We start from the raw sequence: 23,581 nt of genomic DNA on the forward strand, positions 1-23,581 counted from the left end.
GGGTTGTACGCCAGCGGAACGGTCATGAGGGACTTGGAGCATATACGTCAATGAATCTTAACTCAGCAGCTCGTAACTGACAATGGAAGTCGCGACTAGCTGACGCCCTTGGGTAATGTGAGTATAAGAGGAACAAATGCAGGCAAGTCAATGAGTTATGAGTTTCATTGTCAGCAACACGTCCCTCTCAGACTTGTAGTCAGTAAAATTTGAAATTCCTTGCGCTCTCCACTAGGAAAAGAATGTTAGAAGTCGAGATAACGTTCCTTAGATTAAACGACCATGCAGCAACAAATGAAAGGCATCAGTGGTCAAGTAGCTTACCCGGGCTCCTGTTTCCCAGTTTCCAATCTTAACAGACATCTTAACCCATTTGGCTTTGACGCTGCTTCGTGTGACCGAAGCTAATATTTGGACTGAGCTTGAGGAAGTGCTGGTGGCTGAGCGGTGCAATACTCCGAAGTGGAGTCGTGCATATCCTGAAATAGCAATTTTGTACACAAGCATATGAATTTCCTGGACTTCTATTTTTGGTTAGATGAAGTTTATGTGCACATGTCATGTTACTTAAAAACAAGCTCTATTCAAACAGCGTTTTTTTTTTATCATTGCACGCCCCATACTATGTAGGAAATATTTTTTTGCCTGTTTACTTTTTGTCTTCGAATATCTCTGAAAGGTCTCAGAAAGCGTTGTGAAAACTGTGTTTTGAATACAAAAGTTAATAAAAAAATACTTAGAAGAAAAGAATTGACTGACGGTTTGTTATGAAGTTACTACAGAGACCTAGAAAAATCGAAGAAAACAGACATTAAATGTTTTACAAGTAGTCCTACTAACTGAATTATTGGTGAGGGAAACCGAGAATATACAGAAAAATACAAGCATTTGGGAAGGTGGCGATCGATGCAGAGGCGCCCAGCACGCAACCGCGATTCAAGTATGGCTGGAAAGGACTACGAAAAAACATGTTCAGCATTATATAATTGTAAAGAATTTTCAATTGCGCACAGATCCTTTAGCTGTTTTACATGGATGGCCTCTAAAAGAAACCCAACCTTTAGAGCGATGCTTTGTAACCTGGCCACCTTGCGACATATGCGGAGAGGCTACAACACTGCAGACTCTATCACAGGGAATACAGGTATCTGCCACAACCAAGGCGCTCTCCAAAGTGGAGCAAGTTATGTTGCGACTCCTACAGACAGGTACAACGCAGCTGCCTGTTTAAATAAAATGCGTCCCGGGTCCTGCGACCCCAAATGTGAGCTTTGCGGAGAGAAAGCAGGCCTACACCGCGTGATAAGGACTTAATTGCCCAAAACAATCCGCCTGATGACACAAACGCAGTGCAACTATTGACACAAATGCAGTGATGACACAAACGCAGTGCAGGGGGGAGGGGGGGGGGCGCCCTATTTAGCTCCGGACTCGAGATGCAAAGGGCACTCGTGATACGTACAAGGATAGCAGAAGCAGCCGCTGAAGTCCCAGACTAGGGACTCCACCCACGCATCAACATCCTTTTCTCTCAATAATTTTTTTCAATCAGTCAGCCTTGCCTGCAGTTTTTATTTTTTCAAATTATACTCGCATGTGCTGAGATAGGAAGAAAAACTCAGCAAGGTTTAGAAGTTATGTCATTTGCCTTTACATTTTATGTATGCTTTCTTGTCGGTAATTAGAGCAGCAGCCCGTTCAGCCCAAATGGGAAGTCCATCTTGAGAAGGAGATGTATACATTTTCAGCGCCAATGTTCGCATAGATTTCAGGTTTCGTTTTACAACCCCCAGCTTAACCGCTAGAATTGCAATGACAAAGCTTTCACAGCTTTTTGGAGGTCACAGTATGCGTTGGGACACCTAGAAAACATATTGTAACACCACCGGCTTTGAAGACAATATATCAGGCCGGCTTTTAGGGGGACTTTTTATTTTGGCTGGACAGTTTGAGTGACCTCTGATATAACCGTTCCAGGGAAACCTGTCGTCGAGACATGAGAAAGCTTATTGCTAAGACTGCCCTGCATTCTATGAGGGCACGATATTTGAAGTGCGCATTTCAAACAACAAAAAAAAAAGCAATAGTTCTCTTCAGTACCATGTAGTGCACAGAGTCGCACCACAACAGTTTTTTTTTGGCATGGGGCAAGCACATATAGCAAACGTAATTGGCACAGAAGAGTACACTTAAGGTCTTAGAAGCGCCACTCGTTATAATTAGTGAGCTGCAAAACAATTTGTGAGAAGAATATAAAAGTATGAAACTAAAATAGGATGAAAATTCAACAATGCATAAAACTACAACATATAAATGTCTCTTCTAATGAGCTTCGAATAAACGGTAACATAGATATATCTCGTAAAATGGGAGCAATGTAGGGCTAATGCAAACTCATTTACGCTGCAGAAAAAACTGAGTGCCACGTAGGCTACGTACTTTACTGGGGAAATTACTTGTGATACGGACATGGGTGGCCAATCACGGGTTAAAGTTCCTTAGACTTTAGCATAATTTGGCGTATATCCTATCATGGAAGCTAGAAGGCCGGAGGGAATATTGCGAAAAGCAGAGCCATGACAGAACATGTTCAGACACGTTTAACTGCGAATCCAAGGTAAACCGAGCTTGTCCTGTACCTAGACCCCGACTATCACGTGACGTTTGATTCCCGCCTGGGACTGATCGCTTCCTGCTACAGCAGTTTTCCTCCTCCTCTCGTCCGTCGCCACTCGCAAAGGTCAATGATGATATCGACTTCCCAATCCAATATTGGCTCACGTAAAGGATGTAATGCTGATGTAAAAAAAAATGAGCCAAAACTTTTGCTGGCCACGACCAACGGCCATTGAGTACGGGACTTCCTAGCCGGAGATTTTGCTGTCTGTTAAAAATTTCACGGCGTGAAAAATTTTCTTCTAAGCTATTTAGCGGAGCGCCTGGGCTCGCTTTGCAGTTCAAAACTTCTACATAGTGAGAACACGAAGCCCTTCCGCTTTCTAGATATTATGGTCGCTGACAACGGAAGACATGACACTTTTAAAATTAAAAAGAAAATAGTTTAGCCGCATACTTTTCACGGGGGCTGTATATATTATGGCCGTAACGCAGGCATATCTAAAAGGAACCTCGCGACGCCCTTTTACGTGTAGACCAAAACATCTTTGTCTAGAAAAATAAGCGCACAAATTTGACCCTACCAGGGGCACCGGAGCCTGATAGGTTATTTTTAGTTTACCTGCCTTGAAAATCCACTCAAAAAGGTTTAAGAATATATTGGCTAAAAAAGGTCCTTCCAATGAAATTTGCCTTTTAAATCTGGTTCGAAGAAGGAAAAAGGAGTTGAGCTTTTTTGTAGCTCCAACTACACTTTTTATTACGTTGCACACAACGTTCCTAAAGGCCCATTTACTACTTACTGAAGCTAGAAAATGTGCACCAACAATCAGTAACGCACCAACCGTTTCCGCAATGCAAAAATTCCTACTGTAGCTTCATTAACACCGAGTTTTCAGGGAATAATTAATGGCGATGCCCTTCTCTCCGCCGTCAACACAGCCCACGCTGCCGAGCAAGAGAAAAAAAAATACAGGTCGCAACGGCGTCCCACCAGGCCCCGTCTCTCCCGTATAACATAGCAACACCCAATGAGAGGTAGTGGCTGCAAGCCCTTGACTAGCTACCCTTGACGCCATTGGGAAGCTTTGGGCGTTGGTATTTGCCGGCCAAATCGGTCGTGAGTGTTATACAGCAGCACATTTAAAATTGTCTGTAAATTATATACCCTATGCAAAGCTTTCAAATTTGACTCGAATAGTCGTAAAGACAACCTCTACAGATTTTTTGCATTATAATATTACTGGAAGCAAAACTTCAGGGCACATTCAAAGATATACTCACTGATATCCGGAATGTAGACGGAGAAACTGACGACACACGAGTGAGCTATTTCACCCAGTCGTGGCGTCAGCATTGACCTCGCCATGCCGAATGGAGATTCTGCGTTTTAGAAAAGATGAAAGCACACCTGTAGATGGTACTTAACAGTATCTCGGGACATTAAAATGTTTCTATCAATTTTACTAGTTTTATTTGGGCTCCCTCACAAGCTCAGCGGGAGGTAGTTGGGCTGAGGAAGGTGGGAATATATGAGCGTAAGTAACGTCATTACACAATGCTTCGCTGTCAGTGTGGTCAATGCAGGAGGCTGAAATATAAGGACATCTTTATAAAGGAGTCATTATTGCCTTAGAAGCACGTAAAAAGGGCGATTATTTCCAATTTGAAATTAAATGGATTACGGATTTTCAAGATACATACTGGGATATATTTTCAGTGGATGAAAGCTTAAAGCAAACAGGACAAAAAAAAAATGCAACTAACCAGTTTGTAAATATACAATGAAACCTAATTAGTTAATTGCGGAGCTTTCGGCTACTGGGTTTAACATACTGTGAAAATAGACGCACACAAGCACTGTATCACTATGTGCTATCTCTCCAGCGCTGTATGTCATGCAAGTTCGTGCGTAAAATGAGTACAGACTACCTGAAGCGTTAATATTTAGTAAACAAAGGTAGTATTGAACTCAATGCCTAACCTTGAGGAGTTTCACCAGACCGCATGCTTCGTAATTCTTATTCCCACTGATATCGCAGGTACAATAACATCGCTTTAAGCATTGATGTTGATTTTTAGATACATATTTAATTTCTATATTTATTCAAGGTAGTCTTTTCAAAGGAGGGCATTACATTGCAGGAAACTGGGTACAATCAAGCCTAATAACATTCGCGATACATTCAAGAAAAACAAGCGCAACAAGAAATATGAAGTACACATTTGGCATAACATGAAACGGAAAAGGAAAATGGAGAACATTCATGAAATATTCTGCACACTTTTGTCACAGACAAGGAGCTTTTGAAATGTTTTGATGTCAGTTTCTGTAGCAATTCCCGTTGGTAAGTTATTCCATTGAATGGTAGTACGAGGCATGAATGAACTGGCATAAAACGATGAATGACCTGTTATGCGTTGAACTTTGAAAGCATGATCGCATCGGGGAGAGCTGGCATGAACTGACTAAAACAAATGATCGCGAAGTAATGACTGACGATCAAGCTCATGAAAAAGTGTTCAAGATGCATGTTTACAACGAGGAGATAAATCTGCCGGTTCAGTATTTATTTTTTCAGTACAGGAACGCTTGTCAAACGTGAGTAGTCCCTAAATATATATAGCAGCACTGTTCACTAAAGGGCTGTTTACTTATTGGCAAAGGCGGGGGGGGGGGGGGGGGGGGGGGGGAATTGGTTACAGTTGTATTTCAAGCAGGTCGTATACGGTATTTATTGATCTAAAGCCACCATCACGCGCTACTGGAACATTGTGGCATCGCGTATCATCGCCGTTCTTAATCTGCATATCTGCATACAGCACTCTTTTAAAACCAGAATTTTAAAACATTTTGAGCATCGCATATTGTAATGAGACCCGAAAGAGCTTTGGAAAGACAGTTGGAAAATAAAATATGATCTGTTAGCTTCAGTAAGTCGCCGCCGTGTACACAGGTTCAAATAATCCATTTAAATTTTCATTAAGAGACTATAACTAAGAGACACGCGAGTGTAGGTCGCTGAAGAAACTTATTCATAATTATATATGTGTAGCGTTTTTCTAGTAAAGAACAATAGATTAGATATGCTGTTATATAAACAAAATAGTCAACATGTCCATATTTCAAGGTTGCACTGACCTTGCTGTGACTGCATTGGGAGAACAAGTACATATCCCTGTAGAAAGGTTTGTAAAATATGTTATGTTCTTACATAATTTAACCATGCCCAACGTTTTGCCATCAGCGCTCAATGTGATGTTATATGTCAATCACATAAGTTCTGTTTCTGATTTCATCTCGTACATTCATGGCGCAGAAGATTAGGCACATGTTTGCGACAAAAAAGAGCCAAGCTGGTTTAAACATCACACACTTGAACATTCGCAGGACTTTTTTATGTATTATGTTGACATATTACCTTACATTCAACGTGCCCTTGCCGTGCGGATGTTTCAATAACATCACCAGAACTAAGAAATTTAAAGTATTCTGCTCTGTCCAGTCTTACCCAATACCCGTATTTGAAAATATTTGGGAGATAATATAATCCGTCACGTCTGGCTGCACGGAGCGAGATTGTTCATGAAGTGATATGCCGTATAGTGCCCCAAAGTAGCACAAAGTGGGCTGTGAAGTGCGTTCCCGTGTTGGGCCCATGTGGGCCCCATGTGGGATCTGCAGTCCGTGTTCACTTACAACTCGATCGGTTCGAATTCGTACACACATGGGTAGCCGTAATAGGGCTTCCCGCATTCGGCTCGGATAGCCGAATGTGGGCAGCATACTAAAATCACTAATGAGCCCTACGTTTGTAGAGGCTGGTACCGTCCCATTTATCAACCTTTGAATGCTCGTGTCGGTTAATCCATCCAATACAAGAATAGTACCGGCGCGGGCTGTACAGGCTCCAATCCGAATTTTTGGGCTAGACCGCGTGTTGCCCTTATAGGTGGAAGTTGGGAGTTTCGGGGCAGCCCCCTTTACCATCAAGTGTAAGACACTGAGCACTATTTTTTTTTTATCTCGTGTTCTGAACTCAGCAGTATAATATAAATTTATTCCCAGCACTTTTAATAATATGGGGTGGCTCACATTGGCGTCTAAATGTGTGCTACTACGGAAACTTTTATCAAAATGATTTGTGAGATGACATTTCACATGAAAAAGTTCCTTGTCATGTTTCTCAATTCCATTTGTCTTCGTTTTCATTTTCTGGGCATTATAAATATATACCTAAAACGCCTAAAAACAGGATCTCCACAAGTTAATATTTGGAGAAACAAGAAAGGTTTTTTTTGTTAGGCTTGGAAATTATCCGACATTGCTTGCTTTCCCAGCAGCTGCCAGTCTCAATTTTTAAGTTTACACTGTAGGCAAATTCAACCGGATTCAATTCGAACACCATCACACTGTTATAAAACAGTGGGGATGTTGTTCGAATTGAATTTCGTTACTATTTACTGTTCTCGTAAACTAACATTGCCTTTACGGCACGAACTACAAGCAAAAGATTTTTAAAATTCAGCCTGTATGATTTGACAACCACCCTTTTTAGTTTTCTTTTAATCTCGTTTGACTCATTTCGGAAAAGAATTGTATTTCACCCTGGTTGAGTTCCGAGAACGCTGCATAGGCGCCAGTACGCAAAGAAGTGTCGGTTTTCGGAAAGCTAGGTTGGCGGCTGCCTTCTTCCGTCGTTGTCCTCTTCCATCCAAAGTGTGAATCTGGGTATTCGTTTTCCAGGCCGCACATGTCATCGAAGAAATCGCAGGCGCCTGCAATGAAGAACACATTTTAGGGCGAAAGCCTTTATTGGCTCATCGTTGTCGTCTGCAAAAGTGTCAAGCTTTAGCGGTGGCTTTGATTGGTAGAGACGGAATGACGTCATGGAGGTCTCGATCAATCGCAGAGCACAGCCACGGTATGCGCGAATGCGTGGCTTATGTGGCCACATGCCAATCAATGACTAATTACTAATAATTACTCAACAAGTAATCAATTATTCATTACTAATTATTGACAGATTATTTAAATAATTACTGCTTACTACATAGTAATATTGCCTAGTTAATTCACAAATGCTAATTAGTGACAGTTGTGTAAATAATTAATTACTAAACATTGCCGCCCACCCGGTAAAATCAACCACACAGCAGTAAACGTACAACTACGAAGATACAAGGAGCGCGATCTTGTCGCTGCCAAGCAGAATTGACTGAATACATGCGCTCGCAGAATTTAAGAGTAGTCGCTCGCTTCACTCGCAGCAGCATTCATCGCTACATGCGCAACAGTCGCGTAGCAGAACGCAGCGCTCAGGCTTTCGCCTTTCATCACTTTAGTCGCCAAAGTGTCGGCGAATTTTTATATAATACTTGGATTGAACATCTCCTTTGTGAATATGCTGCTTTTGTAGGTGCGAGACTTAAATTGCATTGTGCGTTGGACCGCCTCGATTCTCGCACTTTAGCAACGGATAAGATCCTTGGCCGTGGCTGTAACAGTCGACAGCTTTCAGGGCCTACAAGAGCATTTTTATTACTTGACAGCAACGGGCCTCAGTTCCACATTGTGACTGTGTCCTCCATATCTTTTGTCTTCTTCTTTTTAATCCCCTTATAACTTTTCCCAGTGCAGGGTAGGAAACCGGACGCATTTCTGGTTAACATTCCTGCATTCTGTCTTCCTCCCTATCTATCTATCAGCTGTGAGAATAAATGAAAAATAAATAAAAATAATTAGTATTAGAAACAAGATGGGTGAATTCGATTTACAATTTCTTCTCTTGGTTTGAAATTTCATCCTCTAGCATTAACCAAAGCCTGATTGTCGAAAACTGAGGTATGATACAAATAGATGACTGCAAGTGTATGAGCTTGAGTGGGGATGGGCAGAGAGGGGAAAAGGGGAAGGTAAAGTTCTCTCTTTAATGTATGGGGTGCATCACAAAGCTATATATGAATTCATGTGGATGGATGACGACCTTGAAAGCATTTTTGTGATGGTTTCAAACTTTGCGGTTGGCGTTTCATACAGACCGGCTTTGGGTAATGCATCAAACTAAACATTTTTTGGATGATGTTCAATAAACTTCATTCTTTAACTTTGTCTATCCTGACGCTTGCTAATATTTATCAATCAGTGCAGAAGCACAGGAAATTGCAAATACCTTGAATCTGCATGCTTGTACCGATGCCATTACACCGCCCACCAGGATAGTTTGCAACTTCGCCACCTCTATAGACATGTTAACCGTGGTGCTATTATCAGTGATACTAGTAATTACATGACAGTGCTTTGCCTAACATTATTATCAATAAAAAGGAGCTCACATCCGGCCAGGTAATTTACGCACTGTGTAATTAACGAAGATAGTTTATATTCAAATCACTTATACAGCTACAAATATTAGAACATAAGCAATACCTATCAAGCCTGCAAAAGTTTTTAGAAATATTTACTTTGTGTTATAATTCAGCATTCCCGCTGGAAGCAAGTGTAGCAAAAAAGCAAGAAAATAAAGAAGCCATGCATCACCCGTAAGCTGTACAAAAAAGATACGGCAAAAGAACAAAAAGTATAGTGAAATCATAAACTGTAGAGATTCTAGTTTACACATGTGGTACAAGAAGCTTAGCAATTAACTCGGATTTAAGGAAGGCTAAGAGCGACTGTTATGAAAATAAGGTAATGAATGTTCAAAATAACCCTAGACAAATATGGAACGTCATCAATGAAGTGATGGGTAGATGCTTTCGTCATCTAGACATGATTGTATTTTGAAATATGAGGTTCGTGTTCCAGAAACTGAAGTTGCGGTAGGCAAGAATATGCATTTCTTTAACATAGGCTCGTATGAACAGGCGATGCAAAAAGCTACGGTCTAAAAGCAGAAAGAAAACTGAAAAAGGAATTATGCTTGCACCGACGATGCCTACTGAAATATATAACATAACTGAACGTCTACCAAATCGTATCGCTTCCGGAGTGGATGACATAAAAGTCCCATCCTTAAAATACCCTGTAAATACACTTAGCGCTGTTTTGTGTGATATAATAAATAAGTTTATTCAGTCTGGTGAATTCCCTGAAGACTTAAAGATTTCTAAAGTTACTCCGGTTTATAAGGGAGGTGGAGAAACTGATATTAACAACTATAGACCCATTCCGGTCATACTGGTGTTTTAAAGAATATTCAAACATGCCATATATATCAGACTGTCAAGGTTCTTTGATAAGCATCAAACAATTAGTAGCGCCCAGTAGGGATTCCAGAAGGATAAGTCAGCAAAAGAGGCACTCATCAATACTAAAGACTATCTAGTTGAAAACATCGCAAACCATTTCATCACACTTAGTCTGCTTCTAGATTTTATAACAACGTTTGACACAGTTCACCACGATATATTGCTTAATAAAGTAGAGACAGATGTACTGAGGTTAATTCATATATCTTTAGAACCGATATCAATACGTATAGCTGTTAACCGGATGCTATATAAGAGAATGAAATTTCTACCAGATGTTCTACAGTGATCTATTTTGGGTCCTCTGCTGTTCCTGGTTTATATTAATGATATCACGATAATACCTGACTCTCCCGAATTAATAATATACGCCATGATAAAAATATATTTTCAAAAGCTCAAAGAATTCCTTAGAAAATAGCAGTTAACAGCTAACTTTCGAGCTTATATGCCTGGTTGCGAGACAATCGTTTAGGACTTCACAATGATAAAAATAGGTAATATTTACGTCATTAACTAAAAAAGACTCTACGTCATAAATATAAAGTTCGCCGATACTTTACTCGCCCAAGTTACTGAACAAAACTCTCTGGGAATTTCGTTTTCTGAGTATCTTTCATGGACATATCATGTTACTAAGCTCCGCACAGATCCGTTCTGAGGGGCTGGTATTATCAGCAAAATACAGCACTTACTAACAGCATTACTTAACAGCCGACTTAACCTAAAATGAATTGATATCGTTCTTTACTCTACTCCAGGTTGTGCTACCACATTCTAATGTCGGGAACAACCAGAAAAACTCAAATTACAATCAGCTGCTCATTCTTCAAAAAAGAATGTTACGCACGTATGAAAACAATCATCGCCAAATTGGAAAACTAGGTACCCGCCGCCTTTCATTAAGTATGTCATACGTAGGGCCGATCAGCTGTATTAGTTTAATAAAATTTCGGGTGGGGCTAGTTAGTGCATTATTCCTAAGGTAAATTGAAGCGAAAACGAAAGACACACCACAAAAAAGAGGCAAACACAAGGACAGGCGCTTTATGGTTAGTCTTTCAAGTTATCGGCCCCACCTAAAGCTTTCAAATCTGACTCAGATACTCACAGAGACTACCTTTATGAATTGCTTGCTTAAATATTTTACCAAAAGTAGCATTTCAGGCGCCCTTTAAAGATATTTATCAGCTTCTAAGCTTAATGTCGAAGCAATTTGATTTTGAATCACCACTACTTCGGTCATAATACAGACAGAACGTATTATTTCATTACAGTAATTTATAGGGGCACTACGAACACGCTTTTAAATAGTCTTCGCTATGTGATGAGCGTAGAAAGTATTGGCACATTCTGATATATCATATCAAAAGGCGATTCCAGCTTCATTCTTCAGGTCTTTACTGTTATTGATGCATAGTCAGTGAATAGAGTACATAAGACGATAGATGACGGTGAGCCATGCAAGGTGCAAAACTCGGTGGCCGCTCCGGTAGCCAGGCTTCATCACGTGAGGAGGTTCGGGTATATTTTTTAAGTGCACCTCTGACCAATGAAGAGTATTATTGTCATTAATTATTTCCGTCTTTAGCCTCCATTTTCCGTCATGTTTGAACATTTTTTAAAAGCAGACTGCTGATATGAGAATGGTGGCGTTCACATCGGTAGCGTTGGTACCAGCGAAATTTAAACGAGTCGCTGCAAAACGCCGATAAACAAGTAGGCGCAAGTTTGCTAGCTAGCAGCACAAGCCGTACAGACAGCCCACCTATTTTTTGATAACATGCAAATTTATTTAAACAAACTTGACACCGCAGTATAACAATTGTGCTGCAAATTATTTAGACAGCATCAGCAATTCACTCTCATATTTAACTCTTACGATGTGAAAGTATATATTTCACCCCATTTGTTCGTAAAGTGTATATCTGTAGTAGTTTGAGGCCTAATTTGTAAAAATGACGCCTAAAATTCACGCGTTTTGAATAGAGAATAACAATAGGGGAGAATTGATTGTGTGGAATCAGGAGCATTCCTGTGTTTCAACTCAGGATTCTATTGACAGCACTGACATAACAGACAACCTTCACAGTTTTTGGCAGTGGCAAGGAAAACAAGAGAAAATGTACGTTTGCTAATAATATTTTACTTAACCTTACGTACATTTCTAAATTCAGAAGTGGTGGTGAAATGGCAGACGCGGACAGGGCCAAAAGTAACAAGGCAGCGGCTACTTTTGCGGTTTCCTTCCTGCCTCGGCTCCTTCGCTAGCATTATTGCATAGTTGCCCAAACGGTCACTGTAGCCAAGATACATCATTGGCTCATGCGCGGCGGGATGGTCCCATCGTTATCGTTGTCTTCAAGCTCGAGTTCTTCCTCCGATCGCTCAATATTCTTTCCAGTTGATGAGAAAACGGCGTTGTTTAAGTAATGATGGAAACAGTCGTGCCTACGAGGCTGAAGCTCAGACTATAGGTTCTCATAGGTTGCTAACTTTATTCAGTGCACCTCAGGGTCTGGCTCATTTGTGATGGCACTGCATATGGGCGCAGAATGTCTGGTCATTATTAGGCACCTTTGATTCTTAAAGCTATGAAAAAACGAATATCTTTTTCGCGATTAAAACTTGACTTCTGAATTTGGCTCGTTTTGAAAGAATAACTTTTCATATGTGCAACAGTTATCATTATTGTGGATTCATTCATAGCTTTTAAAACTATAATGCCGCCTAAATATAATTAAAGAGGAACACGTGCACCCGTGTTATTATCGCAATATTACCGCCCAAGCGGTGAAAAATCTTAGCCGCCTTGTTAAGAGTAACATTTAGTCATTGTCGCGAACTCTTGTAATTTTCATTTCTGGCTGCCACTGGCCACAGGCATACAGTCCTAACACTGTTAGTGTAACACTGAGTGATCTTGGCATTGTCACGAAGATGTTCGATTTTGCCGGGCGCGGCTCTCTCATTTTGTTGTCTTGCAAGATGCGCCGAGATGTATCGCTAATGACTGCAGCGGCTAACGTCTGTTTCCTCATAGTTTCATGTTGCTCTATTCTCCTTCGTCGGCTTAATATACCCATTCCTTTGCTCACCTAATTTAAATTGACTGCAGAGGGGGGCAACTGAAACTGGTTGTTCGACGACCGACGAGCACGCTTGCTGCTATCGCTTGTCACCGCCAAAGTACTTACCTCTTTTGCGGGCGCATGACAGCTCTGTAAAGAGTTTATACCAGTGCAATCCCGGTCTTTTTGTACGCTTTCGTCGATGATGTGAAGAGCACGTGACCATATGGTAATCAGCGAAGCTCAGTTCGGCAATATCCGTTCAATAAGCATTGGTATATTTCTTAGCCCCTGCAGCGCGCAGGGGCATATGTTTATGCAGGCAGAAGGGTTTGAGGGCCCCAAGGAAAACTGATAAATATCAGTACAGTGCCTTTTTCAATAGACATTCATTCAACTGACTGTCACAACTGCTGACGCAGAAAAGGGCCATAATTCATACCCCTAGAACCGATACTTTGCGCAGAATGTAAAAGGGATCCAGTTTCAAGTTAATGTTGGCTGCGGCGAAATCTTTTAGCATATTTACGTTTTTTCTTTTAGTTTCAAAACTGGAATGTCATTTTGCAGCATTAGGGTCTATATAAGACCATTAAGCACTCACCCACAAATACAACCATTGATGTTATTTTGAAGTCATTTTTATGATTTTAGTTTATTTTGTCAGATGCACCTGAGAGCTTGTCAGCCTGTCCTTCTGTTAACATTTCATAAGATGTTTACTTGTAAATTTACAGTCTTATTTTTATTTTAGTCTTTCAGTTTATAAATACTATCAGGCTAACTTAGGTACCGCTTAGTGAGCTGTGGAGGAGTCGTCAGCAAGAGCAAGCGGGAATATAAATTGATTATTAAAAACATTTTCATCACTTTGTTTTCTTAAAGAAAGCTATTTGAGTATGGTGCTTTTAAATTTGGCTGGTTATGTTGTTCTCAATGCTTTCATGTTGCCTCCTGCGTGACAGATAAAAACTACCGTAAATATGTTTGCGCAGTAACATTCTAAATATGCATTGTGTTATTGTGCATTTTCCACCACCTCCGTAGAACTAAGTCTCGCGTTAGGAGGAACGTTTACGGTATATCCTGATATAATCCTGTTAATATAACCATTAAGATCTCCCATATAACCTACATGTTTTTATTCTTTTGTTGAGTGCATATGAACAAATATAAAAAATATATTTGCGTTTGAAACAACGGGGAATATATATACCGCATATAATGAAAGAGGAGGTGGGATTCCCTTCACAACTTGTCTATTGCCGTGAAGATTACAAGTTGATAAAAACAAAATGATGCCTAGCCTTTAGAAAAGCGTGGGGCGTCAGCCATTGTTTTCATTGGCGTCCTGTGCAGTGAAATGGAAATGGAGAAAAACGCGCTCTTATACACACGTCTGACAATGTGTTCTAGCGGTTCTGTTTACAATCGCGTGTGGAAATTGTATATGAATAATACCTTAGCGAATACACTTCAACTGCTTATGTAATCAATAAAATTACAGCAAGTGGGAAAAAACACTCACCGCAACGGGCTTCATCCGCCCCATTTGTGCAGTCTTTCTTGAAGTCGCACACCTGAGTGAGCGGAATGCACTGTGTGGTCGGCGCGCACTGGAACTCTCGCTCACCGCAAGCTGATGTGGATGGCGTTGTCGCGGAGGCTGGTGGCAACTCTAAGCAGATTGCAGCGAAAACAAAAAAGAACCAGAATTGATGGACGAACAGCACGCCCTTTTGTCACTGTGAATTGAGAAAATACTTGAAAGTAAAAAAAAAAAGAGGGTTTCTTAGATGTCTCTTAAGAGCAGAATGACGAAAGCCTACCTTTCTATCATTTACCTCTCATCGATTGCCTAATATTGACGTTCGTTGCAAGGCTACATATAACTATAATTGGTTTAGAGGAAAGGAAAGGCGCAGTGGGTGTTGTACTTTGTACGACAAGTGTGAGTTTGGGCAGTGCACCATCGCTCCTGTCGCGTGGCGTTCCTTGGTACGCGTTCAAGTGTGGGATTGCTGACGGCAGGAACGCTAGACAAGAACACATCTCGAGGAATATGGCAGATCTCGGGCACAAATTGCGCGCACAGCATTTCGTTCCAAGAGCTTGGAAACGCTTTCACCTTAAAAAAATTTGGAGGACGCTTAAGCTTCGCCTTCAAGAGTGGAACGCGATAGCGTTATTGCCCCTCGTCGAGAAAACTTACTAAATGCAAGGGTATTGGGGCATCCTCGCACCGGTACCCGCGCGGCCCGAAGGGGAGAAGCGGGTGCCCGAAGATAGTGATCTAAAGAAAGGAAAGACGCTTGATTCTACAACCTGTGAGGGTGCACGGCGAAACGTCAGGGGCGAGTGGCGCGCCACGTGTCGGGGCAGCGCCGCACATTGCGAGGAGGGGTTCTGTATTTGCCGCAAGATGGCTCTGCATGTGCGCAGAGCAATGTAGCGGAAACGTACTTCGCTACTCGTGTAACTGCGACTTCTGTAAGTAACATGCTCATAATTACCGATATACACTGCAGTATAACGTTCTACGGCATGTTTCTAAGGCAACACCGCATTCACTAGAAGCGCTTTTGTACCGCTTTTAAGCATCGAAGAAGCCAGAGACAATTGAACACATATTCTTAGACTGCTGGGATGCAGTATTACATTGGGACGTGCTACAAAGAACAATTAAAAAAGAGCTACCACTAAACCCTTATGGCATCCGGTTTTTACCGGTGGAGAACGAAGACGTACCCTATGATTTAATAATGCTTCTGGGCCTCCACAGCTTGTGGAAAACATGGATGCAAGTAAGGCATGAAGATATTAACATTCGCAGTGTACGTGAAAATTTTGTTGAAAGTGCTGTTTATCTACGGGAATGTATCTGCGCGCTCCCCGACCCACCACAGTGGGCAGAAGTTCTGGATGACCTGGTAAAATTGAAGAAATTTTAACCTCACACGCGTCAGCTCAAGGGCAGCTGAAGTGTTTTATTAAGTGTGACAATTTGTTGTTCATGTATACCTCGGAAATAAAGAAAAAAAAAAAAACTCGTGGCTGAGTGGTTGCGTCTCCGTCTCACACTCCGGAGACCCTGGTTGATTCCCACCCAGCCCATCTTGGAACTTGCTTTTTATTTATGAAGTGCATGTTTATTTATGAAGTGCATGCCGGGATTTATCGCTCACAGGACGCCGACGACACCGGCTTTTCTGCGACACGAGCTCCTTAACGCTACCGCGTTAAAAGTAGGCATGGGCATGAATTATTCGCGATTCGTCTAGTCACCATATGTATGGTCATCTAATCGTATCAACGTCACGTGATATGCAACCATACATATGGTTGGTGACACTTACTGACGCAAAAACTAGCTCTTTTAGCATCTAAAAAAAGGGATCATGTGTTTACTATTTCACTTTTAAAATTATTCCTATAAAGAAAAAGAAGGCACTAGATTTTTGTTCCGTGCACTAAGTAAAGGAGCGGTACAGTAAGGAACGAGGAATGAGTGCTTCCCACTGCTGAAACGAAAAAAAAAACTCCACTAAGAAGATGAGGGCACCTAAACCATGAAAAGTACGGATGCATGCACATGCACCTGCACAGATAAATTTGTGTGTTTGATTTTCACCTTTATGCTGGTCCTGTTCAACGGTGTATAAAATTTAACGTCCCAAAACTATTGATTCAACCTATGAGGGTCGCCGTAGTGGATGGCTCTAGAATTCTCGGCCAGAGTGTTTTAGTGTGCACTGGCATTTCATATAGCAAACTACGGGTGCCTTACATTTCGCCTCAATCGAAAAGCTACTGCCGCTGCCGGGGTGGATCATGCGTTCAGCAGTCGGGCGTCGTAAACACTGAGCCACCCTAGCGGACGTATCATGAGAAAGCAACTTTTTCGAAATTTCGCTCCCTCTCAAAATTCTTAGTCACGTTGCTGCTCCACAGTGAAGACGTTTGAAGGATCGTCGTGAAGCGCGTTAGACTTTTACCCTGAAGTGCTCACTCTGAGACTGCACGTATTAGCCCGACATAAGCGCAGCCGTTACCTTCTTTTAACGCTCACAACCAATAGTAATAAACAAGTGGAAAATGAACGAGAGATGTTGAGCGATAAGGTACTACACTTCCTCGACTGTCCTATTCGTATTACATAAATCCTGCTGTGTGCTCACGGTTATAGGTTTCGAGTGCTTAGTCCAATATCGGCCATGACCGCAGCATTTCCATAGAGGGTATCAGAAAAACGTCCTTTTGAAAGTAACTTCATTGAAAGTTATAAAAGCTATAACTAATCTAAATGATTCTGCTGCCCGTCTATGCTGCCAGTAAACCCTGTCATGCGTCAAGAGAAACTGCAAAAGAGCGAATATTTTGTTCTTCTAGGAATAAAAATATATATAGGTTGTTTTTCTTCATGCGGAGATCATTACAATTTTACAAAAGCATCACCCAAATATCAAGTGTCCCATTGTTCTGTGTATGTGCCTCGCATGCAGAAGGTGCAGGGTTCGACTGCCAGTGTGCAGAGTACCTGATGGTAACGCAGCGTATATAGAAGTTTCCACTCGGCCTAAAACGGGGCTTTCGGGGTGTATTGCTGGGCAGATAGGTTATTTTATCCTACCTTTTCTAAATAAAACCTAATTGTGACACGGCACCGTCTCTGTAGTGTCGCCCTAGATTCACAATAATTCATCGCCTTAATCAAATTTTTGCTTACATTAGTGGGTGGTATCACGGCCAGCCTAATTAAAGGCGAACTGAAAAGACGATTTTCGCTCCGTAAAAGAAGCGTTTTCTTGTCGCACGTGGAGGAGGTGAATTAAAAGGAATAATTTCATTCCTAACAGATGCGTATTTATCAAAACTCGCTACCAAAAACCGCAGCTTTTCGGACCGAAACCGAAAAAGCGCAACAATTACGATGCGCTGGAAATGATTTCGATAAGGGCATGATGACACTCTCTGGCGCTGTATTTGTGGAAATATGGCGGCTTTCTGCTTCTTGCTGGATACATCAGTGAATGGCCACGTGTTATATTTTAATAAAGTGAAGAATGCGAACCTAACCGACTTACATTACTCAGAACGAAAGCCAACCGCTTGCGCGGACTTCCCATTCTTAATCAGTTTTTTTTTTTTTAATTCAGATATGCGCTCGACGTGGCTTTTGCACGCCGTCCTATAGTTCGTGCCCCCGATGGCTGCACGGCGTTTCGGTGTGCTAATCGCAGTGGTAATTAAAAAAAAATAAACACTGAATCATTCAAGAACTGCTGGAATTAAAAACCAAGTTTAAACCTCCGGTTCTTACAGCACGCAGTCCGATATCTATTACTCCAAAATAGGCCTGGCTTGCTAACGTTTTTCAAATGCCATTTATAAATTATATCCGGTAGATTGTCCAACTTCGCAACACGTCGCCAGATTTCAGAATTCTTCTAACAGTTAAACTACTTTCCTGAGATGCATGACACATCATTACGAGTAGATTTAGCAGCAAACTACAACAATATCAAGAATTTTGTCCTAAATAAGATTGCGTTCCAGTTGTCCTTTAGCTTTGATGTCTAGTGAGTGCTTCGTTCAGCTAGATGTTACAGCTCTAGAGACTATGCATTGCCTTCCTTAGCCTGCGGGGAGATATTACTCTAAAAATCCTAGGCTAAGAACCAGCGCTTATCAGTAACCAAGACATGTTAGTTAAGAGAAGCAAACATGTTAAATAGAAGGGCATGTTTTGAAATGTCTTGCTTTAACGTGTCTCGGCTTGCTAGCCATAGCAATGCTCTCCCATAGCACTATTATGCATTCCAGAAACTGCTCACAAAGACGCCTTTACGAGCCGGACGAAGACCGAATAATTGTAAACATCACGTCATGGCAGCATTAATTTAAAATAAAAGAAAGCACCCCCAAAAAGGAAAATGAGAATGCAAACCATGCACGAAATAACAGCCATTTGGTACGGCCTTACGACTTGGTACAAATACACTTGCAAAGCATTTCCGGAAGCATAACGAATTCGACAAGTTTAACTGTATTTGAAGTGACACACAATTTTATTCATCAGAATTAAGTCACTACTCGCCACCATCTGTAGGCATCTGTGCATAATCCTTAAAAAGCGAGAAATTATCTAGTTTGCTTTAGGTGTCTTGTCGTGGTTTGTAAATTCAGGAAACTATATTTTATGGCAATAATGTCTGTAAAAGCCTAAACATATCTAGAATTTTCGACAAAAACATTTCCGGTTTGGTTAGTTGCGTTCAAAAAACATTGGCCAGTTGAGGAATTATGCATAGTTTTCCCCAAAAACCTTCTCCTGGTTACTACAAACGCTCACTGATGATATTCTACTCCTGTTAGCGACATGTCTCCGAACTTAAAGCCCCTGTATTCCTTGAAAGCCTAGTTTTCTTGTAGCAGTCGCCAAGCTCAGGCGTTTTTGTCTTTGAATTCAGCAATATAAGTGCCTGCACAAGCTGTCAGGAAGGATTGCTGGCATGGAGAATTATGGAAGATGGAAACATGCAGCACGACTTCTGCAGATTGTATTTCTTTTTGTTCTTTATAGTCAACCCTTGCATAGCCAGCAAAGTAGTAGGTCTTACCGCTTGGAGATTACAGCGAAAGTAGATAATTTCGACGCCTGAGGAGCTCTTGAACCATACCACTCTCAATTTGTAGTCGGTGTTGCATCAAAATGCCGCCACTTCGCCTTTTATTACATAGGCCAATAGCCACAGCTTTGTAAAAAAATAAGAATCTTGGGGGTCTGCTTCTGGGCCATGTAGTGGCGCTGATTTAGCATTAGTGGAGGGTCGGCTGATTGGATAAGATGAGCCAATTTTTTTTTTTTCACCATCAAGTGATTCCGAACGCTGGAAATGCATTACAAGCAGCATGAGGTGGCTAAGAAACAGGCCCCCTCTGCTCTACACTTTTGAAAAGACTGTGCATGTACTCTACATACATGAGGACAAATATATGCAGTATTTGTTTGGACACCTTCTTCTGAATTACCCAAGAGCACAAAGGCTCGTTGTCCTCCTTCAGTAAAACTGCATAGCTTTTACCAAGCGACCGTTATTTTCTGGCAGTAGCTTACCTTTGTCATATGCCTTGCAGCTCTCAGCGAAAGTCACGTCGTCAATGGAAATGTAGCCACTATGATCTGCTTTTCTGTGCTCTCCTATAAAGGCAACCTGGCGAACGGTGTAGAAAACGAGTCTGTTAAGATGGCCAGCGATTTACCTTACCATTTTATTATCTGTTTTGTTTTGCTACAAAAAGAGAGAACCGAAAACTGATGTGCTTTGCTAAGCTAAAGAAAGAGAAAACCGAAACCTGAAGCGCTACAGAGCGAAGCAAAAAAAATCTTTACAAGAAATATAACGCAAACAACAACAACAAAAAGGATTACAAGAACGATATGTGCATGTAAATAAAGGTGTTTCTTTCCAAAATGTTTAGGTTTTAAGCGAACGAACGTTTGAAAGATTTGTAAACAGATATTTTAAATAATTCGGTGAGGAATCACCGAGGATGTTCTTGGTGTGAATGGTAAGGCTTACAAGACGTAAGATTATGCCTCCTTTAAGTAGGGCCTGCGCATTTTCAACCCCTCAGAATGCACCAATCTCGACTGCTTTTTCTTATGAGAAACGAATAACGTCAGGGAGGAATGATGCATGACCTGCAAACTGCGGAAAATAATCTCGGGGCATTGTCTTTCAAATGAATTGTTCGCGAATATGAAGAAGCTTAGAAGAAAAAAACACAATATTTATTCAAAATGTGCAAAATGCCTCTCAACTTCGAGAGGGAGGTTATTTTGCTGTAAGTAATCGACACGCTCTCCCTCTCCTGCATATTGTCAAGATCCGATTTTTCGTATTTCATGAATACTGCCTTGGCATGCAAATGAACAGGCACTGAATATGCTCCACATAAGACTTTATCGTGTTAATTTTTTAACATTGTTTGGCATCCAACGCGCATTATCTCTGCATACAGTCACTAGCAAAATTTTTCTGACGTAGTAGTAATAAGTCCATACTAAAAAGACTAGATGCCCACATAGGTCTCCTCAGGTGCGAAAGTGTGAAAGCATTGCGAGTTCCCTGTCTAGCTGCCTTATGAGCTCGTTCTTGTTGCGTTGCTCTTCCGATGTCTGCGACCTTTTATTGCTATTTTACTTTTATATCTTTAGGTCTCGTTTTTATGAATTCTTCCGTTTTTGGTTTAATTTCATTTCTTTTTTATTTTCACATAATGATTTATGTATTATTTACAGTTTATTTTTGGTATTTTTAATGTTTTGCTTTCAAAGTTTTTAATTGGTCTATCTTTATACCTTATTTATTTTTTATTTTATTACTTCATTCATAGTACACCCATCGCTCAACGGTTGTGAGTACGTTTTGGGACCCTTGCAGGGATTACATTTTGCGGTCAACCTCTGGCCTCAGATTTGGTGCCTCGTGAGGCAATAAGGTTTTCGCCTCAATAAGCAGTATGTCTCTGTTAGTATAATTTACCAATTGTTAAAGAGTGCTTATGGTTTGAACTGTACCCTACAAATTGGCCAGCCATGGTTTACAATATTGTCAGCAGCCATGTTCTTTCAAACATTACAGTTGAAGGGTTGAAAATCAATATTTTTGCACTTTTGTATTGCAATTGCTTTTATTAAGAAAGGCGAGCACAAACAACTATAGGCGCTGCGTGCAGGATTAGTCAATGGCGGTATTAAATGCACTTACAGCTTCTCAGACGAGTGATTTTCTACCAGTAGGAAGACCAAAATCCTTTCAGGAAGCCCTTAAGATGTCGTCGAAGCTACCCCGATCTAAGATTCACATTTCCCCAAAGTATATTGGAATAAACATCATTCCTTGTCTAGGTAAAGCTAAATTCTGCCTAGTTAAGGCATTGGCTACACAATCTGGTTAGTTTCGTTAGCACAGATTGCTAAAGTCCCGAAATTCAAACACTATAAAAGTACGCTGATGTTTCCATTTCTATCTAAAAAATTGCCTTAAATTTGCACAACTTTCTTTTGTGCCACATGGTTCCTCTTAGTCGAATTACAAAGAGCTAAAAAGGAACAGAAGTTTCTTGACAACACTTTCCCCATCACAACTTGTTTCTTTGATGACAGCTAAAATGAAAGACTCTGTTGAATTCAAATAATTCGTCAGTTCTTCAGAAAACGTTTACAAGAAGTGTCTTAGACGCAATGGACACTGTAATGTCCATTGCGTATAAAAAACCGATCGCCATGCTGTCCTTTGCCGTGACTACGTTCAAGCCGCAAGGAGGGTCAGACGCCCGCAGTGAAGAGGTTTGCAATAACTGATTTCATGTACGCCTTATTTAATACAAGAAAAAGCCACAAATGGATAGACGGGAGTCAAATTTGTGTTGTAAATTTTCTCGTCTGACTCTTTTTTTAAGCATGCACGCTTGCAAACAGGCTAATGCATGAATGACGGCAAGTAAATCCAGTAAGCGATTATACGGCATAAATTCATAAGTCCTCAGGAATGTAGCAGGCGTCACGAAACTCTACGCATTTAATCTTGCATTAGTAGTATGGCTTTCGATGAAGTGAGATGAATTACAACTACATGAATAAACACTAGAGAACCAAATGATAGCTCGCGCATAAATTCAGGCGCTGTGTGTTGCAATTCAGGAGTTCCACTCATACGAGCTGCGTTCGGGAACTCATCAGGAATCAAGGAAGGGCGGCTAACATGGCAATTTCACCTGGTATGGCGAAGACTCAGTTAGCGCAACCGTTGTGGCAGTGAAGTGTAAAAATTGCGTTGGCCCGGTGACCGTCCACACAGTCTTCCAAGGTCCATCCTTAGTTGTGCGCACATTAAGTGTGAGCTGGGGCTCACTTTTTCCTCGTGTGACGTAGAAAAACGTAACCTATGGAAGAAGAACAAATGAGAAAAATATCGAAAGTTTCTACCGCATGACCTCGGGAAGACGCCATGCCAGAAAAATTGCAGTATGTAACAAGATACACACAAAGAGACAGAGCCACAGTTATCTCGGCCCAGTACCCTTCGCAATGGTTTGCCAAGAGTAATGCACCAAGTGACCCGAAACTACCCCGTGTTCCCTGGGCAAGAAATTAAATGCTAGCATAACTTAGCGAGGCAAAAAGCTTTAGCATAAATCATTTTAGCAATTTGCGTTATAGTTCCGAATAATGAGTAGCACTGATAAAGTAGATCTTTCAGATACAGGAAAATTATCATCCAAAGGTTATGGGTTGATTAGTAATAAACGCACAGCCTAACTTAAAATAGGCACTGCAATAAATATGGCCTTGCCAGATGTGACAAAAGGGCGATAGATAAGTTATGAAAGGAAAAATAATATTGGCAGAGTATGGAGGTAAAATTGAACCTGTTCATTTGTTATGCTTAGCTGCACCACTGAATTAAGAAAGCCATCTAATGGTAAACATTTGAATATTTATTGCGTCTCTAGAATAATCGCAAACACAAGGGATAACGGTTAGGCCACCTCCAGGTAGCACGGCGACAACATTTAGGCGCTTGCTCTGGATTGCATAACAGATAATGCCTGCCGTGAGGAAATATCAAGTGTAT

At 41.1% G+C, this 23,581-nt stretch overlaps 1 protein-coding gene across 2 annotated transcripts in view; it reads right to left on the bottom strand.

Moving 5' to 3' along the window:
- Positions 1-23,581, bottom strand: part of LOC146193373 (MAM and LDL-receptor class A domain-containing protein 1-like) — a 241,331-nt gene that overhangs the window by 70,011 nt on the left and 147,739 nt on the right. For both annotated transcript variants that reach the window (XM_084602734.1, XM_084602733.1), the window contains exons 42-47: positions 22,722-22,889; positions 20,056-20,152; positions 14,467-14,616; positions 7,225-7,395; positions 3,901-3,999; positions 325-479 (exon numbers count right to left, since the gene is read on the bottom strand). In XM_084602734.1, coding sequence (XP_084458860.1) covers positions 325-479; positions 3,901-3,999; positions 7,225-7,395; positions 14,467-14,616; positions 20,056-20,152; positions 22,722-22,889 — 840 coding nt within the window. The remainder of the gene's footprint in view (positions 1-324; positions 480-3,900; positions 4,000-7,224; positions 7,396-14,466; positions 14,617-20,055; positions 20,153-22,721; positions 22,890-23,581) is intronic.

This window comes from Amblyomma maculatum, chromosome 4, assembly GCF_055883805.1.
Source record: "Amblyomma maculatum isolate TAMU_Amacu chromosome 4, ASM5588380v1, whole genome shotgun sequence".
Classification (NCBI taxonomy): domain Eukaryota; kingdom Metazoa; phylum Arthropoda; class Arachnida; order Ixodida; family Ixodidae; genus Amblyomma; species Amblyomma maculatum.